The 20,484-nt window shown below is 46.9% G+C and overlaps 1 protein-coding gene and 1 long non-coding RNA gene across 2 annotated transcripts in view; one reads left to right on the forward strand and one right to left on the reverse strand.

The window, feature by feature from the left end:
• LOC121846969 overlaps nucleotides 1–17,564 on the reverse strand; it is a 44,579-nt gene extending 27,015 nt beyond the window's left edge. The window contains exon 1 of the long non-coding RNA XR_006083971.1: nucleotides 17,390–17,564. This is a non-coding gene — a long non-coding RNA (uncharacterized LOC121846969). The remainder of the gene's footprint in view (nucleotides 1–17,389) is intronic.
• On the forward strand, nucleotides 7,755–18,689 carry LOC121846966 (probable alpha-ketoglutarate-dependent hypophosphite dioxygenase). Its single transcript, XM_042326186.1, has 8 exons — nucleotides 7,755–7,901; nucleotides 8,620–8,696; nucleotides 10,852–11,052; nucleotides 13,354–13,651; nucleotides 14,292–14,383; nucleotides 14,742–14,881; nucleotides 15,996–16,100; nucleotides 17,212–18,689. Exons 3-8 carry the CDS (start codon nucleotides 10,923–10,925, stop codon nucleotides 17,293–17,295), a joined length of 849 nt encoding a protein of 282 aa, XP_042182120.1. The 5' UTR covers nucleotides 7,755–7,901; nucleotides 8,620–8,696; nucleotides 10,852–10,922; the 3' UTR covers nucleotides 17,296–18,689.
• Nucleotides 18,690–20,484: the final 1,795 nt, after the last annotated feature.

Below are 20,484 nucleotides of genomic sequence, written 5' to 3' on the forward strand. Positions count from 1 at the left end.
GGAGGCTATCCCACTGGCATATAACCCCCTCCACCAGGGGTCTAGTAGCAGGGTTTTATTGTGGAGGCTATCCCACTGGCATATAACCCCCTCCACCAGGGGTCTAGTAGCAGGGTTTTATTGTGGAGGCTATCCCACTGGCATATAACCCCTCCACCAGGGGTCTAGTAGCAGGGTTTTATTGTGGAGGCTATCCCACTGCAATATAACCCCCTCCACTCCACCAGGGGTCTAGTAGCAGGGTTTTATTGTGGAGGCTATCCCACTGGCATATAACCCCCTCCACCAGGGGTCTAGTAGCAGGGTTTTATTGTGGAGGCTATTCCCACTGGCATATAACCCCCTCCACCAGGGGTCTAGTAGCAGGGTTTTATTGTGGAGGCTATCCCACTGGCATATAACCCCCTCCACCAGGGGTCCAGTAGCAGGGTTTTATTGTGGAGGCTATCCCACTGGCATATAACCCCCTCCACCAGGGGTCCAGTAGCAGGGTTTTATTGTGGAGGCTATCCCACTGGCATATAACCCCCTCCACCAGGGGTCCAGTAGCAGGGTTTTATTGTGGAGGCTATCCCACTGGCATATAACCCCCTCCACCAGGGGTCCAGTAGCAGGGTTTTATTGTGGAGGCTATCCCACTGGCATATAACCCCCTCCACCAGGGGTCCAGTAGCAGGGTTTTATTGTGGAGGCTCTCCCACTGGCATATAACCCCCTCCACCAGGGGTCAGGGGTCTAGTAGCAGGGTTTTATTGTGGAGGCTATCCCACTGGCATATAACCCCTCCACCAGGGGTCCAGTAGCAGGGTTTTATTGTGGAGGCTATCCCACTGGCATATAACCCCTCCACCAGGGGTCCAGTAGCAGGGTTTTATTGTGGAGGCTATCCCACTGGCATATAACCCCCTCCACCAGGGGTCTAGTAGCAGGGTTTTATTGTGGAGGCTATCCCACTGGCATATAACCCCTCCACCAGGGGTCTAGTAGCAGGGTTTTATTGTGGAGGCTATCCCACTGGCATATAACCCCCTCCACCAGGGGTCTAGTAGCAGGGTTTTATTGTGGAGGCTATCCCACTGGCATATAACCCCCTCCACCAGGGGTCTAGTAGCAGGGTTTTATTGTGGAGGCTATCCCACTGGCATATAACCCCCTCCACCAGGGGTCCAGTAGCAGGGTTTTATTGTGGAGGCTATCCCACTGGCATATAACCCCCTCCACCAGGGGTCCAGTAGCAGGGTTTTATTGTGGAGGCTATCCCACTGGCATATAACCCCCTCCACCAGGGGTCCAGTAGCAGGGTTTTATTGTGGAGGCTATCCCACTGGCATATAACCCCCTCCACCAGGGGTCCAGTAGCAGGGTTTTATTGTGGAGGCTATCCCACTGGCATATTCCACCAGGGGTCCAGTAGCAGGGTTTTATTGTGGAGGCTATCCCACTGGCATATAACCCCCTCCACCAGGGGTCCAGTAGCAGGGTTTTATTGTGGAGGCTATCCCACTGGCATATAACCCCCTCCACCAGGGGTCCAGTAGCAGGGTTTTATTGTGGAGGCTCTCCCACTGGCATATAACCCCCTCCACCAGGGGTCTAGTAGCAGGGTTTTATTGTGGAGGCTATCCCACTGGCATATAACCCCTCCACCAGGGGTCCAGTAGCAGGGTTTTATTGTGGAGGCTATCCCACTGGCATATAACCCCCTCCACCAGGGTCTAGTAGCAGGGTTTTATTGTGGAGGCTATCCCACTGGCATATAACCCCCTCCACCAGGGGTCTAGTAGCAGGGTTTTATTGTGGAGGCTATCCCACTGGCATATAACCCCCTCCACCAGGGGTCCAGTAGCAGGGTTTTCTTGTGGAGGCTATCCCACTGGCATATAACCCCCTCCACCAGGGTTCTAGTAGCAGGGTTTTATTGTGGAGGCTATCCCACTGGCATATAACCCCCTCCACCAGGGGTCCGGTAGCAGGGTTTTATTGTGGAGGCTATCCCACTGGCATATAACCCCCTCCACCAGGGGTCCAGTAGCAGAGTTTTATTATGGAGGATATCCCACTGGCATATAACCCCCTCCACCAGGGGTCCAGTAGCAGGGTTTTATTGTGGAGGCTCTCCCACTGGCATATAACCCCCTCCACCAGGGGTCTAGTAGCAGGGTTTTATTGTGGAGGCTATCCCACTGGCATATAACCCCCTCCACCAGGGTCCAGTAGCAGGGTTTTATTGTGGAGGCTATCCCACTGGCATATAACCCCCTCCACCAGGGGTCCAGTAGCAGGGTTTTATTGTGGAGGCTATCCCACTGGCATATAACCCCCTCCACCAGGGGTCCAGTAGCAGGGTTTTATTGTGGAGGCTATCCCACTGGCATATAACCCCCTCCACCAGGGGTCCAGTATCAGGGTTTTATTGTGGAGGCTATCCCACTGGAATATAACCCCCTCCACCAGGGGTCTAGTAGCAGGGTTTTATTGTGGAGGCTATCCCACTGGCATATAACCCCCTCCACCAGGGGTCTAGTAGCAGGGTTTTATTGTGGAGGCTATCCCACTGGCATATAACCCCCTCCACCAGGGGTCTAGTAGCAGGGTTTTATTGTGGAGGCTATCCCACTGGCATATAACCCCCTCCACCAGGGGTCCAGTAGCAGGGTTTTATTGTGGAGGCTATCCCACTGGCATATAATCCCCCCCTCCACCAGGGGTCTAGTAGCAGGGTTTTATTGTGGAGGCTATCCCACTGGCATATAACCCCCTCCACCAGGGGTCCAGTAGCAGGGTTTTATTGTGGAGGCTATCCCACTGGCATATAACCCCCTCCACCAGGGGTCCAGTAGCAGGGTTTTATTGTGGAGGCTATCCCACTGGCATATAACCCCCTCCACCAGGGGTCCAGTAGCAGGGTTTTATTGTGGAGGCTATCCCACTGGCATATAACCCCCTCCACCAGGGGTCCAGTAGCAGGGTTTTATTGTGGAGGCTATCCCACTGGCATATAACCCCCTCCACCAGGGGTCTAGTAGCAGGGTTTTATTGTGGAGGCTATCCCACTGGCATATAACCCCCTCCACCAGGGGTCTAGTAGCAGGGTTTTATTGTGGAGGCTATCCCACTGGCATATAACCCCCTCCACCAGGGGTCCAGTAGCAGGGTTTTATTGTGGAGGCTATCCCACTGGCATATAACCCCCTCCACCAGGGGTCTAGTAGCAGGGTTTTATTGTGGAGGCTATTCCACTGGCATATAACCCCCTCCACCAGGGGTCTAGTAGCAGGGTTTTATTGTGGAGGCTATCCCACTGGCATATAACCCCCTCCACCAGGGGTCCAGTAGCAGGGTTTTCTTGTGGAGGCTATCCCACTGGCATATAACCCCCTCCACCAGGGTTCTAGTAGCAGGGTTTTATTGTGGAGGCTATCCCACTGGCATATAACCCCCTCCACCAGGAGTCCGGTAGCAGGGTTTTATTGTGGAGGCTATCCCACTGGCATATAACCCCCTCCACCAGGGGTCCAGTAGCAGGGTTTTATTGTGGAGGCTATCCCACTGGCATATAACCCCCTCCACCAGGGGTCCAGTAGCAGGGTTTTATTGTGGAGGCTATCCCACTGGCATATAACCCCCTCCACCAGGGGTCTAGTAGCAGGGTTTTATTGTGGAGGCTATCCCACTGGCATATAACCCCTCCACCAGGGTCCAGTAGCAGGGTTTTATTGTGGAGGCTATCCCACTGGCATATAACCCCCTCCACCAGGGGTCTAGTAGCAGGGTTTTATTGTGGAGGCTATCCCACTGGCATATAACCCCCTCCACCAGGGGTCTAGTAGCAGGGTTTTATTGTGGAGGCTATCCCACTGGCATATAACCCCCTCCACCAGGGGTCCAGTAGCAGGGTTTTATTGTGGAGGCTATCCCACTGGCATATAACCCCCTCCACCAGGGGTCCAGTAGCAGGGTTTTATTGTGGAGGCTATCCCACTGGCATATAACCCCCTCCACCAGGGGTCTAGTAGCAGGGTTTTATTGTGGAGGCTATTCCACTGGCATATAACCCCCTCCACCAGGGGTCTAGTAGCAGGGTTTTATTGTGGAGGCTATCCCACTGGCATATAACCCCCTCCACCAGGGGTCCAGTAGCAGGGTTTTATTGTGGAGGCTATCCCACTGGCATATAACCCCCTCCACCAGGGGTCTAGTAGCAGGGTTTTATTGTGGAGGCTATCCCACTGGCATATAACCCCCTCCACCAGGGGTCCAGTAGCAGGGTTTTATTGTGGAGGCTATCCCACTGGCATATAACCCCCTCCACCAGGGGTCCAGTAGCAGGGTTTTATTGTGGAGGCTATCCCACTGGCATATAACCCCCTCCACCAGGGGTCCAGTAGCAGGGTTTTATTGTGGAGGCTATCCCACTGGCATATAACCCCCTCCACCAGGGGTCCAGTAGCAGGGTTTTATTGTGGAGGCTATCCCACTGGCATATAACCCCCTCCACCAGGGGTCCAGTAGCAGGGTTTTATTGTGGAGGCTATCCCACTGGCATATAACCCCCTCCACCAGAAGTCCAGTAGCAGGGTTTTATTGTGGAGGCTATCCCACTGGCATATAACCCCCTCCACCAGGGGTCCAGTAGCAGGGTTTTATTGTGGAGGCTATCCCACTGGCATATAACCCCCTCCACCAGGGGTCCAGTAGCAGGGTTTTATTGTGGAGGCTCTCCCACTGGCATATAACCCCCTCCACCAGGGGTCTAGTAGCAGGGTTTTATTGTGGAGGCTATCCCACTGGCATATAACCCCTCCACCAGGGGTCTAGTAGCAGGGTTTTATTGTGGAGGCTATCCCACTGGCATATAACCCCCTCCACCAGGGGTCCAGTAGCAGGGTTTTATTGTGGAGGCTATCCCACTGGCATATAACCCCCTCCACCAGGGGTCCAGTAGCAGGGTTTTATTGTGGAGGCTATCCCACTGGCATATAACCCCCTCCACCAGGGGTCCAGTAGCAGGGTTTTATTGTGGAGGCTATCCCACTGGCATATAACCCCCTCCACCAGAAGTCCAGTAGCAGGGTTTTATTGTGGAGGCTATCCCACTGGCATATAACCCCCTCCACCAGGGGTCCAGTAGCAGGGTTTTATTGTGGAGGCTATCCCACTGGCATATAACCCCCTCCACCAGGGGTCCAGTAGCAGGGTTTTATTGTGGAGGCTATCCCACTGGCATATAACCCAATCCACCAGGGGTCTAGTAGCAGGGTTTTATTGTGGAGGCTATCCCACTGGCATATAACCCCCTCCACCAGGGGTCCAGTAGCAGGGTTTTATTGTGGAGGCTATCCCACTGGCATATAACCCCCTCCACCAGGGGTCCAGTAGCAGGGTTTTATTGTGGAGGCTATCCCACTGGCATATAACCCCTCCACCAGGGGTCCAGTAGCAGGGTTTTATTGTGGAGGCTATCCCACTGGCATATAACCCCCTCCACCAGGGGTCTAGTAGCAGGGTTTTATTGTGGAGGCTATCCCACTGGCATATAACCCCCTCCACCAGGGGTCCAGTAGCAGGGTTTTATTGTGGAGGCTATCCCACTGGCATATAACCCCCTCCACCAGGGGTCCAGTAGCAGGGTTTTATTGTGGAGGCTATCCCACTGGCATATAACCCAATCCACCAGGGGTCTAGTAGCATTTTATTTATAAAATGTTTTGGTTGTTGATATTTTTATCCTTTTTATCCAGGGTTTTTTTGCAACTCCCGTACGGACTCGGGAGAGGCGGATTTCCAGAGTCATGCGTCCTTCGAAACACGAGCCTGCCAAGCAGCACTGTCTTGCAACATCTTGGGCGTTGTTTAAAGGGTTAATGTAAACAGGGTTTGTAAACATTATATTAAGTAGCATTGTTTAAATGGCTAGTGATATATTTTACATCAATTCCCATCAATTCCCATTATTAAAGTGGCTGGAGTTGAGTCAGTGTGTTGGCAGCATCCACTCAATGTTAGTGGTGGCTGTTTAACAGTCTGATGGCCTTGAGATAGAAGCTGTTTTTCAGTCTCTCGGTCCCAGCTTTGATGCACCTGTACTGACCTCGCCTTCTGGATGATAGCGGGGTGAACAAGCAGTGGCTCGGGTGGTTGTTGTCCTTGATGACCTTTATGGCCTTCCTGAAACTTTTGTGATGTTTTATTCACTTGAATGCCACTGCTCCCTGTGTAACCCACAGGTTGCTAATGGCTGGGACAGGGTTAAGCCCCTAGGCAGCGCCACCATGTGCACAACACCAGACTGCCACATCTAGCAGGGTCAGGTTTAGTATCCATTGGGGTCAGCTTGGGGTGGAAAGGATAAGTTTGGGACTTGGGTTTCCAAGTGTCTCTGTACGTTCCACACCTTACAGCGTCTTAAGAATGTCACATGACTGTCACCTGATGAGAGGTGCCACATGATGAACTACAGAATGTCACATGACTGTCACCGGATGAGAGGTGACACATGATGAACTCTAGAATGTCACATGATGAGAGGTGCCACATGATGAATTAGAGAATGTCACATAACTGTCACCTGATGAGAGGTATAATCGATGTGAAATGGCTAGCTAGTTAGCGGTGGTTCGCGCTAATAGCGTTTCAATCGGTGACGTCACTCAGTCTTGTCCTGAAGTAGTTGTTTTGTGGCTGGCGCGATGAGTAACGATGCTCCGAGGGAGGTTGTTGTCGATGTGTGTAGAGGGACCCTGTCTGTCACCTGATGAGAGGTGATTCATGATGAACTCTCATATTATTTTGTCGTCTTTTAACTAGGCCGGTTGCTAGTCCACCGCTCTAACCACTAGGCTACCATGCCGCCCCGACTAACTGTCACCTGATGAGAGGTGCCACATGATGAACTCTACACCTGTACAGGCTTCCTTGATAATATGGAATGTTTGTCTCAACTCTTCCTCCTTTAAAATCTCTCCTTAGGGTTTTTTTAGAACGGCATTCATCGTGTGTTTATTTTACACATTACTGTCTTAAGTATGTCACATGACTCACCTGATGAGAGCGGAAATTCACAGTGTTTTGTTTATTTTCCAGGTAAGAGGGACATGCCATTCATTCATGGATGTGTCACCTTAACAATTCCCCTTTTCTAAGAACCAAGTTCAAGAGAAGGAAGCAGAATAAATTGAGATGATAATAAATTGAGATTGAGATGATGGGAAACACTACAATGAGTTGGTATTTATCAAAAAGCCTTCCTTATCAATGTGAAAGTCACTGAAGCCTACTCTTTGAATAAATAACCTTTCCTTCCAACATTGGATGTTGCCCTTACAACACTGAGTTCACTTCACACAGACTCCCAGAGCATCACCGTGTGATAATGAAGTGATGAGGTGTGTTTAGATGAGTGTCTGGCACTGAAATCCACTGACCAGTAGATGGGGCTATAGCAGGAGAAGCCAGAATCCAGCTCTGTGTACCAGCTACAGGAAAGTAGGCTGTATGTTTTGGACAAAGTGTCTTTGTGTACGTTCCACACCTTATTGTGTCTTAAGACTGTCAGATTACTGTCAACTGATGAGAAGGGAAATTCATAGAGTTTGTACTTCCTCCTAATGAACTGTGTCTGAATGATGATGAATATGACCTAGGGAATGTCACCATGGCTCAGTCTTTCACCTGTAGTGTCATTCTAGATGGTTAACGTCTGTAGTTTCCACCTGCGGTTCAGCCCTCCTGGCAGGACCGTATATAAGAGATCAGACAGGTTGAGGACTCCACATCACCAAGACTTCTACTACCACAGTTTCATACTGACCTACAGAGCTTCTGCTGTGACCATCATCCACACATCAGACCACCGTCCAGACAGACAGAGACATCTGAGACTCCGGCAGAAGGAGACAGAGGTATGGAGGAGAGCAAATAAGTATTTAAGACTTTGGTATGCTTTTATGGGCTTTAACCTCTCTCTCTCCCTCTCTCTCTCTCTCTCTCTCCCTCTGTCTCTCTCTCTCTCTCTCTCTCTCTCTCTCTCTCTCTCTCTCTCTCTCTCTCCTCCAACATTGGATGTTCTCTCTCGCTCTCTCTCTCGCTCACCTCTCTCTCTCGCTCTCTCGCTCAGTCTCTCGCTCTCTCTCGCTCTACCGCTCTCTCTCTCTCTCTCTCGCTCTCTCGCTCTCTCTCGCTCTCTCTCTCGCTGAGAAGGAAATTCATAGAGTTTGTACTTCCTCCTAATCTCGCTCTCTCGCTCTCTCTCGCTCTCTCTCGCTCTCTCGTCTTTCTCTCTCTCTCTCTCTCTCTAGTTTCCACTCTGCTCAGCTCTCTCTCGCTCTCTCTCTCGCTCTGAGGACTCCTCTCTCGCTCTCTCGTTTCTCTCTCGCTCTCTCTCGACCTCTCCCTCTCTCTCTCTCTCTCTCTCTCCCTCTGTCTCTCTCTCTGTCTCTTCTCTCTCTCTCTCTCTCTCTCTCTCTCTCTCTCTCTCCCTCTGTCTCTCTCTCTGTCTCTCTCTCTCTCTCTCTCTCTCTCTCTCTCTCTCTCTCTCTCTCTCTCTCTCTCTCTCTCTCGCTCTCTCTCGCTCTCTCTCGCTCTCTCTCGCTCTCTCTCTCGCTCTCTCTCTATCTGCAGCTTTTACAGGAGCAGTAGTAGGCTTTCGGACAGATCACACCAGGGGACAGTGGTTCTTCAAGTCTGACCCACTTCAGGTAAGATTCTCTTTTCATCAAACTGTTTTTTCTTTCCATATGTTTCAGAGGAACGTCAATAAATATGTCTTGTCATAAATATGGACATGTTAAAAGATATCTAGTCAGGTTGTTTAACTTGCCTAACTGTGGTGAGAAGTTAATTCCATGATGACTGCAGTAATAACATGTACCTTCCTTGACAAACACTGGAACCTGGACACACACCAGACAATTACAGGTCACTCACACTGAGGGCAGTGCAGAGCAGAGAAGGTTTTTCTGTTCTGTTTGTGTGTGTGTGTTTCAGTGTGTTTCTGTGCGTGTGTAAGGCCAATTTCAAGTTTTCATAACAATCGGTAATCAGCATTTTTGATTGAACTCCAAGAAGAGACTGCGTGGCAGGCTGACTACCTGTCAGCAAGGAGCCAAGCTACGTTGCAAGCTATCTTATAAAAAACAATCCATCTTAACATAATCACTAGTTAACTACACATGGTTGATCTAGCTTGTCCTGCATTGCGTATAATCGATGCGGTGCCTGTCAATTTATCATGGAATCACAGCCTACTTCTCCAAACGGGTGATTTAAGAAGCACATTGGCGAAAAAAAGCTCTATCGTTGCACCAATGTACCTAACCATAAACATCAACACCTTTCTTTAAATCAATACTCAAGTATATATTTTTTAACATGCATATTTAGTTAATATTGCCTGCTAACATGAATTTCTTTTAACAAGGGAAATTGTTTCACGTTTCTTGCGTTCTGTGCGACAGAGTCGGGGTATATGCAGCAGTTTGGGCCGCCTGGCTCGTTGCAAACTGTGTGAAGACCATCTTCCTAACAAAGACCATAATTAATTTGCCAGAATTGTACATAATTATGACATAAAGGTGAAGGTTGTACAATGTAACAGCAATATTTAGACTTATGGATGCCACCCGTTAGATAAAATACGGAACTGTTCCGTATTTCACTGAAAGAATAAACGTTTTGTTTTCTAAATGATAGTTTCTGGATTTGGTAGGCAGCAGCAGGCTCGTAAGCATTCATTCAAACAGCACTTTCCTGCGTTTGCCAGCAGCTCTTCGCTGTGCTTCAAGCATTGAGCTGTTTATGACTTCAAGCCTATCGACTCCCGAGATTAGGCTGGCAATACTATAGGGCCTATAAGAACATCCAATAGTCAAAGGTATATGAAATACAAATGGTATAGAGGGAAATAGTCCTATAATTCCTACAATAACTACAACCTAAAACCTCTTACCTTGGAATATTGAAGCCTCATGTTAAAAGGAACCACCAGCTTTCATATGTTCTCAAGTTCTGAGCAAGGAACTTAAACGTTAGCTTTTTTACATGGCACATATTGCACTTTTACTTTCTTCTCCAACACTTTGTTTTTGCATTATTTAAACAACATTGAACATGATACCCCTGTCTATTCCCTTAGGGATCTGGTTAACATGAGACCCCTGTCTATTCCCTTAAGGCTCTGGTAACATAAGACATGAGACCCCTGTCTATTCCCTTAGGGCTCTGGTTAACATGAGACCCCCTGTCTATTCCCTTAGGGATCTGGTTAACATGAGACCCCCTGTCTATTCCCTTAGGGCTCTGGTTAACATGAGACCCCTGTCTATTCCCTTAGGGCTCTGGTTAACATGAGACCCCCTGTCTATTCCCTTAGGGCTCTGGTTAACATGAGACCCCTGTCTATTCCCTTAGGGATCTGGTTAACATGAGACCCCCTGTCTATTCCCTTAGGGCTCTGGTTACCATGAGACCCCCTGTCTATTCCATTAGGGCTCTGGTTAACATGAGACCCCCTGTCTCATGTTGTGACTAACTCAGCCACCAGAATATGGTTTTCCCATTAAGCTGAAAAAGCTGATCAAGCAGCACCTCTTCTGACAGCGGTACGGCCGGACTCCATAAACAACCCAGAATACATGTGACGGGAATACCAGAGGGAGAAGGGAGAAGAGAGAGAGAGAAAGAGAGAGCGAGAGAGTGAGAGAGAGAGAGAGAGAGAGAGAGAGAGAGAGAGAGAGAGTGAGGCTGAGGTTTAAGAAGATAAACAGAAATACCTATGTTAGGACAACTGTTTATGGCCTGGGCACAACTCAAAGACACACTCCCTTTGTCTCTCTGTTCTCCCTCTCTTTCCAGGTTATAAAAACAGCCTTCACCCAGTGGAGTTGACACAGTCAGGACTGGCGTGTACAGCAGCCAACCCAGAGATGAGTGTGTCCACGTGTCAGATGAAGGAACGTTACAACCAGCAGGGATTCCTCTCTGCTGTACCGGTCCTAGACGACACAGAGCTGAGGGAGGCCAGACAGGCCTTCAACCACCTGGAGAGAGAGTTCGGTGAGTGGAGGGGGACGAGGAGGAGGAAGGGGGTTAGGGTTATAGGTCAATACATCTGTAATATCACCATGATTATGTTTTTATTTTATTTTACCTTTATGTAACTAGGCAAGTTCATATTTTCAATGATGGCCTAGGAACAGAAGGTTAACAGCCTTGTTCGTTCAACCTTTTATGGTTAAACATGTCCTTTAAATGGAATCTATTGAATGTTATCTTCATCTGTCTATCTGAATTGAATTATATCTAACTCTGTCTATCTGAATGGAATGATATCTACCTGTGTCTACCTGTATTGAGTGATATCTACCTGTATTGAATGATATCTACCTGTATTGAATGATATCTTCCTGTGTCTACCTGTATTGAATGATATCTACCTGTGTCTACCTGTATTGAGTGATATCTACCTGTATTGAATGATATCTACCTGTGTCTACCTGTATTGAATGATATCTACCTGTGTCTACCTGTATTGAGTGATATCTACCTGTATTGAATGATATCTACCTGTGTCTACCTGTATTGAGTGATATCTACCTGTATTGAATGATATCTACCTGTGTCTACCTGTATTGAGTGATATCTACCTGTATTGAATGATATCTACCTGTGTCTACCTGTATTGAATGATATCTACCTGTGTCTACCTGTATTGAGTGATATCTACCTGTATTGAACATATCTACATCTGTCTACCTGTATTGAATGATATCTACCTGTGTCTACCTGTATTGAGTGATATCTACCTGTATTGAATGATATCTACCTGTGTCTACCTGTATTGAGTGATATCTACCTGTATTGAATGATATCTACCTGTGTCTACCTGTATTGAACATATCTACCTCTGTCTCCCTGTATTGAGTGATATCTACCTGTATTGAATGATATCTACCTGTGTCTACCTGTATTGAACATATCTACATCTGTCTACCTGTATTGAACATATCTACATCTGTCTACCTGTATTGAATGATATCTACCTGTATTGAATGATATCTTCCTGTGTCTACCTGTATTGAACATATCTCAAATCAAATCAAATTTTATTTGTCACATACACATGGTTATCAGATGTTAATGCGAGTGTAGCGAAATGCTTGTGCTTCTAGTTCCAACAATGCAGTAATAACGAACAAGTAATCTAACTAACAATTCCAAAAAAACTACTGTCTTATACACAGTGTAAGGGGATAAAGAATATGTACATAAGGATATATGAATGAGTGATGGTACAGAGCAGCATAGGCAAGATACAGTAGATGATATCGAGTACAGTTTATACATATGAGATGAGTATGTAAACCAAGTGGCATAGTTAAAGTGGCTAGTGATACATGTATTACATAAGGATGCAGTCGATGATATAGAGTACAGTATCAACGTATGCATATGAGATGAATAATGTAGGGTAAGTAACATTATATAAGGTAGCATTGTTTAAAGTGGCTAGTGATATATTTACATCATTTCCCATCAATTCCCATGATTAAAGTGGCTGGAGTAGAGTCAGTGTCATTGACAGTGTGTTGGCAGTAGCCACTCAATGTTAGTGGTGGCTGTTTAACAGTCTGATGGCCTTGAGATAGAAGCTGTTTTTAAGTCTCTCGGTCCCAGCTTTGATGCACCTGTACTGACCTCGCCTTCTGGATGACAGCGGGGTGAACAGGCAGTGGCTCGGGTGGTTGATGTCCTTGATGATCTTTATGGCCTTCCTGTAGCATCGGGTGGTGTAGGTGTCCTGGAGGGCAGGTAGTTTGCCCCCGGTGATATCTACCTCTGTCTACCTGTATTGAACGATATCTACCTGTATTGAATGATATCTAACTCTGTCTACCTGTATTGATATCTACCTGTATCGACATGTGTTTTTTTTAAACAATTTTTTATTTTACCTTTATTTAACCAGGCAAGTCAGTTAAGAACAAATTCTTATTTCAATGACGGCCTAGGAACAGTGGGCTAACTGCCTGTTCAGGGGCAGAACGACAGATTTGTCTAGCATCTACCTTTACCATTGAATGATATCTACCTGTCCAACCATAGAATGATATCTACCTGTTTTGAATGATATCTACCTGTATTGAATGATATCTACCTGTATTGAATGATATCTACCTGTATTGAATGATATCTACCTGTATTGAATGATATCTACCTGTATTGAATTATCTCTACCTTTGTCTACCTGTAATGAATGATACCTACCTGTATTGAATGATATCTATCTGTATCTCCCTGTATTGAATTATATCTACCTGTATTTACTGATATCTACCTGTGTCTACCTGACTTCAGGTGAGGAGTATACCCAGTACAGTCTCCACAATGTGCACCTGCAGTACCCCTGGGTGATGGGCCTGGCCAAACACCCCCACATCCTACAGGTGGTACAGTCCATCCTGGGCTCTGATGTCATCCTGCTAGACTCACGCTTCATCTGCAAGTACCCAACAACCCCCACACCCCACCCCACAGCCACACAGGCAGGAAATGATGCCATCACTCTGACCAGTGAGGAGGAGGTGAGGTCATCAGACAAGGACCAGCAGAGTGAGACTGGACTGCCCTTCGTGGCCTGGCACCAGGATATGAGGTGAGTACATCACTTATACTTCTACAGCTACATTACTATGACAATACTAATACTACTGTCAGTTACAAATATCTCAAAAATAGTCAAATACTACTACAGTACTACTACCGCTACCAATACTGCTTGTAGTACTGTTACTACAACTACTACAGTAGTACTACAATATTACAACTACTACATCACTACTACTACTACTACTACTACAACTACAATACAACAGCTACTACTACCACATTACTACTACAATATTACTACTACTACACCAGTCCTACTACTACAGTACAACTACTACTACTACAATTCTACAGCTACTACTACCACAACACTACTACAATACTACTACTATCACAATACTACTCCTACTACTACAGTACTACTACTGCTACTACTACTACTACTACAACTATCACAATCCCACTCCTACTACTACAGTACTACTACTGCTACTACTACTACTACAACTATCACAATCCCACTCCTACTACTACAGTACTACTACTGCTACCAATACTGCTTGTAGTACTGTCACTACAACTACTACAGTAGTACTACAATATTACTACTGCTACACCACTCCTACTACTACAGTACGTTTTGAGTAATAACACGTATTTACTCAGCAGCTTTCTGATTCCTCCAGGTACTGGGGAATAGCTGGGGGTCCAGTCCTGTCGGTGTGGCTGGCTCTAGACGACTCACTGGCAGAAAACGGAGCACTGAAGGTCATCCCAGGTACTGCAGCTCCCTGACCACCTAAAACTCACCAAATCATTTAGTTTCCAGAAATTTCCAGTTCAGTTCTAATTGGTGCCACAACTAGATAAATAAATACTCAAATGGCTCCTCAAAATATTTATCTGCATTTAGCCAATGTTAATGTTCTGAAAGCCTCTTTCTGTCATTCTAGCATGAAATGACTGCAGTAAATTGTCCTTTTATAGACAAACAGAAGACTAGAGTCTGTGTGGTTAGTAAAGTGTTCACTCTCCTCTCCTCGCCTCGCCTTGCCTCGCCTCGCTACTCCTCTACTCCTCTCTTCCCCTCTCCTGTCCTCTCCTCTCCCCATCCCCTCTTCCCCCTTCTCCTCCAGGAAGCCACTGCTCTGGCATGCTGCCCCACCAACTCGCCTCCCGCCCCGGAAACATGCTGTCAGTCAACCAGGAGATCCCTGAGGAGCTGGTGCAAACGGATAGCGCTCTACTCTGCCCCCTGCTGGCTGGGCAGATGTCTGTAAGTCACACTGCCCCCCTACTGGGGGTTCTTGTCTTTTTCAGAACAACAAATGTCAGCAAACAGACATTCTGTATTACAGTGAGCTTCCCATCCCAGGTCCTACTGGACATTCCAGGCTTCCCATCCCCTACTGGACATTCTGTATTACAGTGAGCTTCCCATCCCAAGTCCTACTGGACATTCTGTATTACAGTGAGCTTCCCATCCCAAGTCCTACTGGACATTCTGTATTACAGTGAGCTTCCCATCCCAAGTCCTACTGGACATTCTGTATTACAGTGAGCTTCCCATCCCAAGTCCTACTGGACATTCTGTATTACAGTGAGCTTCCCATCCCAAGTCCTACTGGACATTCTGTATTACAGTGAGCCCATCCCAAGTCCTACTGGACATTCTGTATTACAGTGAGCTTCCCATCCCAAGTCCTACTGGACATTCTGTATTACAGTGAGCTTCCCATCCCAAGTCCTACTGGACATTCTGTATTACACAGTGAGCTTCCCATCCCAAGTCCTACTGGACATTCTGTATTACAGTGAGCTTCCCATCCCAAGTCCTACTGGACATTCTGTATTACAGTGAGCTTCCCATCCCAAGTCCTACTGGACATTCTGTATTACAGTGAGCTTTCCCAAGACATTCCCCATGGACATTCTGTATTACAGAGCTTCCATCCCAAGTCCTACTGGGCATTCTGTATTATCCCAGGTCCTACTAGACATTCTGTATTACAGTGAGCTTCCCATCCCAGGTCCTACTAGACATTCTGTATTACAGTGAGCTTCCCATCCCAGGTCCTACTAGACCATCCCAAGTCCTACTGGACATTCTGTATTACAGGGAGCTTCCCATCCCAAGTCCTACTGGACATTCTGTATTACAGTGACCTTCCCATCCCAAGTCCTACTGGACATTCTGTATTACAGTGACCTTCCCATCCCAAGTCCTACTGGACATTCTGTATTACAGTGACCTTCCCATCCCAGGTCCTACTAGACATTCTGTATTACAGGGAAATACACTCTATTCTTCTACAACTATATTGTGTTTCTCATAAGAATTAAGGTGCCATTTGGGATTGTGATTTGATGTTGATGGTTAACCCAATCAGATCCATGATGGGTTCCTGGTCCACGCCAGTGACCCCAACACTTCCCAGAAGAGACGCTGTGGCTTCGTGATACGATACGTCCCTACCTGTGCCTACCCTATACAGGTGAGATCTACTGTAGATATGTCTCTACCTGTATCTACCCTATACAGGTGAGAACTACTGTAGATATGTCTCTACCTGTATCTACCCTATACAGGTGAGAACTACTGTAGATATGTCTCTACCTGTATCTACCCTATACAGGTGAGATCTACTGTAGATATGTCTCTACCTGTGTCTACCCTATACAGGTGAGAACTACTGTAGATATGTCTCTACCTGTGTCTACCCTATACAGGTGAGATCTACTGTAGATATGTCTCTACCTGTGTCTACCCTATACAGGTGAGAACTACTGTAGATATGTCTCTACCTGTATCTACCCTATACAGGTGAGATCTACTGTAGATATGTCTCTACCTGTGTCTACCCTAAACAGGTGAGAACTACTGTAGATATGTCTCTACCTGTGTCTACCCTAAACAGGTGAGAACTACTGTAGATATGTCTCTACCTGTATCTACCCTATACAGGTGAGAACTACTGTAGATATGTCTCTACCTGCATCTACCCTATACAGGTGAGAACTACTGTAGATATGTCTCTACCTGTATCTACCCTATACAGGTGAGAACTACTGTAGATATGTCTCTACCTGTATCTACCCTATACAGGTGAGAACTACTGTAGATATGTCTCTACCTGTATCTACCCTATACAGATGAGAACTACTGTAGATATGTCTCTACCTGTATCTACCCTATACAGGTGAGAACTACTGTAGATATGTCTCTACCTGTGTCTACCCTATACAGGTGAGAACTACTGTAGATATGTCTCTACCTGTGTCTACCCTATACAGGTGAGAACTACTGTAGATATGTCTCTACCTATGTCTACCCTATACAGGTGAGAACTACTGTAGATATGTCTCTACCTGTATCTACCCTATACAGATGAGAACTACTGTAGATATGTCTCTACCTGTATCTACCCTATACAGGTGAGAACTACTGTAGATATGTCTCTACCTGTATCTACCCTATACAGGTGAGAACTACTGTAGATATGTCTCTACCTGTATCTACCCTATACAGGTGAGAACTACTGTAGATATGTCTCTACCTGTGTCTACCCTATGTTTCTCTCAATCTCTCTCTCTCTCTCTCTGCAGGACCCAGACCGTCCCAGGCGTTTCCATGCTACAGTGATGGCCAGTGGATCAGACCAGTTCAGTCACTTCTCCACCTTGCTGTGATGAGCCTTACAGCACAACTACAACCATATCCATAGAGATACCATTACCGTATTACTGTCTGATACTTAGAGGAACCTAATGATACTGTACTCACCTTGATGACTTACTGCTGTGTTCACCTTGATGACTTACTGCTGTGTTCACCTTGATGACTTACTGCTGTGTTCACCTTGATGACTTACTGCTGTGTTCACCTTGATGACTTACTGCTGTGTTCACCTTGATGACTTACTGCTGTGTTCACCTTGATGACTTACTGCTGTGTTCACCTTGATGACTTATTGCTGTGTTCACCTTGATGACTTACTGCTGTGTTCACCTTGATGACTTACTGCTGTGTTCACCTTGATGACTTACTGCTGTATTCACCTTGATGACTTACTGCTGTGTTCACCTTGATGACTTACTGCTGTGTTCACCTTGATGACTTACTGCTGTGTTCACCTTGATGACTTACTGCTGTGTTCACCTTGATGACTTACTGCTGTGTTCACCTTGATGACTTACTGCTGTGTTCACCTTGATGACTTACTGCTGTATTCACCTTGATGACTTACTGCTGTGTTCACCTTGATGACTTACTGCTGTGTTCACCTTGATGACTTACTGCTGTGTTCACCTTGATGACTTACTGCTGTGTTCACCTTGATGACTTACTGCTGTGTTCACCTTGATGATATCGGATGAACGGTTTAAAAATCACTTTTTGTACATAGCCCCCATATTAGGAGACCAAAAGTACTGTGACAAATTCCCTTCTATGTATTAAAGTAGTCAAAAGTTTACTATTTGGTCCCATGTTCATAGCACACATTAACTATATCAATCTTGTGACTCTACAAACGTGTTGGATGCATTTGTTGTTTGTTTTGGTTGAGTTTCAGATTATTTTGTGCCCAATAGAAATGTTAAATAATGTAGGATTAGAATCGACTATGTTTCCAAACACTTCTACATTAACGTGGATGTTATCATGATTACGGATAATCCTGAATGAATCTTGATTAATGACAGACAAAAACATCATACTCTCCAAAAATTCTAACCTCTAATTAATGGTGAGAGGTTAGCATGTCTTGGGGGTATGATATAAAATGCTAACCTCTGTTTTCGGGGTATGATGTGTGCATTTAACTTTTTTTACTTTCTCCCTCATCATTATTCATTCAGGACTATATGTCGTCATGGTAACGTCCATGTAGAAGTGTTTCAAACCGTACAGCATGTGTCACTGTCCCAATACCGGTGGAGCTCACAGTATCTAGGTTGGACTGGGTTGGACTGGGTCGGACTGGGTCGGACTGGGTCGGACTGGAGTCTATCTCATGTTTCTGTAGAGTGGATCAGAACGGCCCGTAGGGCAGGAGTCCATCTCCTGTTTCTGTAGAGTGAACCAGAACGGCCCATAGGGCAGGAGTCCATCTCCTGTTTCTGTAGAGTGGACCAGAATGGCCCATAGGGCAGGAGTCCATCTCCTGTTTCTGTAGAGTGAACCAGAATGGCCCATAGGGCGGGAGTCCATCTCCTGTTTCTGTAGAGTGAACCAGAACGGCCCATAGGGTAGGAGTCCATCTCCTGTTTCTGTAGAGTGGACCAGAATGGCCCATAGGGCGGGAGTCCATCTCCTATTTCTGTAGAGTGGCAGAATGGTAGGGCGGGAGTCCATCTCCTGTTTCTGTAGAGTGAACCAGAACGGCCCATAGGGCAGGAGTCCATCTCCTGTTTCTGTAGAGTGGACCAGAACGGCCCATAGGGCAGGAGTCCATCTCCTGTTTCTGTAGAGTGAACCAGAACGGCCCATAGGGGGGGAGTCCATCTCCTGTTTCCAGAACGGCCCATAGGGCAGGAGTCCATCTCCTGTTTCTGTAGAGTGAACCAGAACGGCCCATAGGGCAGGAGTCCATCTCCTGTTTCTGTAGAGTGGACCAGAATGGCCCATAGGGCAGGAGTCCATCTCCAGTTTCTGTAGAGTGGACCAGAACGGCCCATAGGGCAGGAGTCCATCTCCTGTTTCTGTAGAGTGGAACCAGAATGGCCCATAGGGCAGGAGTCCATCTCCTGTTTCTGTAGAGTGGACCAGAACGGCCCATAGGGCAGGAGTCCATCTCCTGTTTCTGTAGAGTGAACCAGAACGGCCCATAGGGCAGGAGTCCATCTCCTGTTTCTGTAGAGTGAACCAGAACGGCCCATAGGGCAGGAGTCCATCTCCTGTTTCTGTAGAGTGAACCAGAACGGCCCATAGGGCAGGAGTCCATCTCCTGTTTCTGTAGAGTGAACCAGAACGGCCCATAGGGCAGGAGTCCATCTCCTGTTTCTGTAGAGTGGACCAGAACGGCCCATAGGGCAGGAGTCCATCTCCTGTTTCTGTAGAGTGAACCAGAACGGCCCATAGGGCAGGAGTCCATCTCCTGTTTCTGTAGAGTGGACCAGAACGGCCCATAGGGCAGGAGTCCATCTCCTGTTTCTGTAGAGTGGACCAGAACGGCCCATAGGGCAGGAGTCCATCTCCTGTTTCTGTAGAGTGGACCAGAACGGCCCGTAGGGCAGGAGTCCATCTCCTGTTTCTGTAGAGTGGACCAGAACGGCCCGTAGGGCAGGAGTCCATCTCCTGTTTCTGTAGAGTGGACCAGAATGGCCCGTAGGGCAGGAGTCCATCTCCTGTTTCTGTAGAGTGGACCAGAACGGCCCATAGGTGTAACGGTTCTCTTGTGGTGAAGGAGAGGAGGACCAAAACGCAGCGTGGTGGTTATTCATGTTTCTTTAATGAAGACACTATACATGAATAAACTAACGAAAACAATAAACGTGAGAACTCAAAACAGCCCTATCTGGTGCAAAACACAAAGACAGGAACAATCACTCACGAACATACAGTGAAACCCAGGGACCAAATATGGTTCCCAATCAGAGACAATGACTAACACCTGCCTCTGATTGAGATATCAGGCCAAACACAGAAACAGACAAACTAGACACACAACATAGAATGCATCTCCTGTTTCAGATCACACCACGACCAAACAAACATAGAAACATACAAAGCAAACTATGGGTCAGGGTGTGACAATAGGGCAGGAGTCCATCTCCTGTTTCTGTAGAGTGAACCAGAACGGCCCGTAGGGCAGGAGTCCATCTCCTGTTTCTGTAGAGTGAACCAGAACGGCCCGTAGGGCAGGAGTCCATCTCCTG

This window comes from Oncorhynchus tshawytscha, linkage group LG08 (genome assembly GCF_018296145.1).
Source record: "Oncorhynchus tshawytscha isolate Ot180627B linkage group LG08, Otsh_v2.0, whole genome shotgun sequence".
In the NCBI taxonomy this organism is placed as follows: domain Eukaryota; kingdom Metazoa; phylum Chordata; class Actinopteri; order Salmoniformes; family Salmonidae; genus Oncorhynchus; species Oncorhynchus tshawytscha.

Excerpts from the sequence above, each read along its gene's own strand:
- LOC121846966 (XM_042326186.1), top strand. The coding sequence starts at position 10,923 with ATGAGTGTGTCCACGTGTCAGATGAAGGAACGTTACAACCAGCAGGGA. Across the intron at positions 11,053-13,353 it reads CCACCTGGAGAGAGAGTTCG|GTGAGGAGTATACCCAGTAC; the intron begins GTGAGTGGAGGG and ends ACCTGACTTCAG. Across the intron at positions 13,652-14,291 it reads GCCTGGCACCAGGATATGAG|GTACTGGGGAATAGCTGGGG; the intron begins GTGAGTACATCA and ends TGATTCCTCCAG.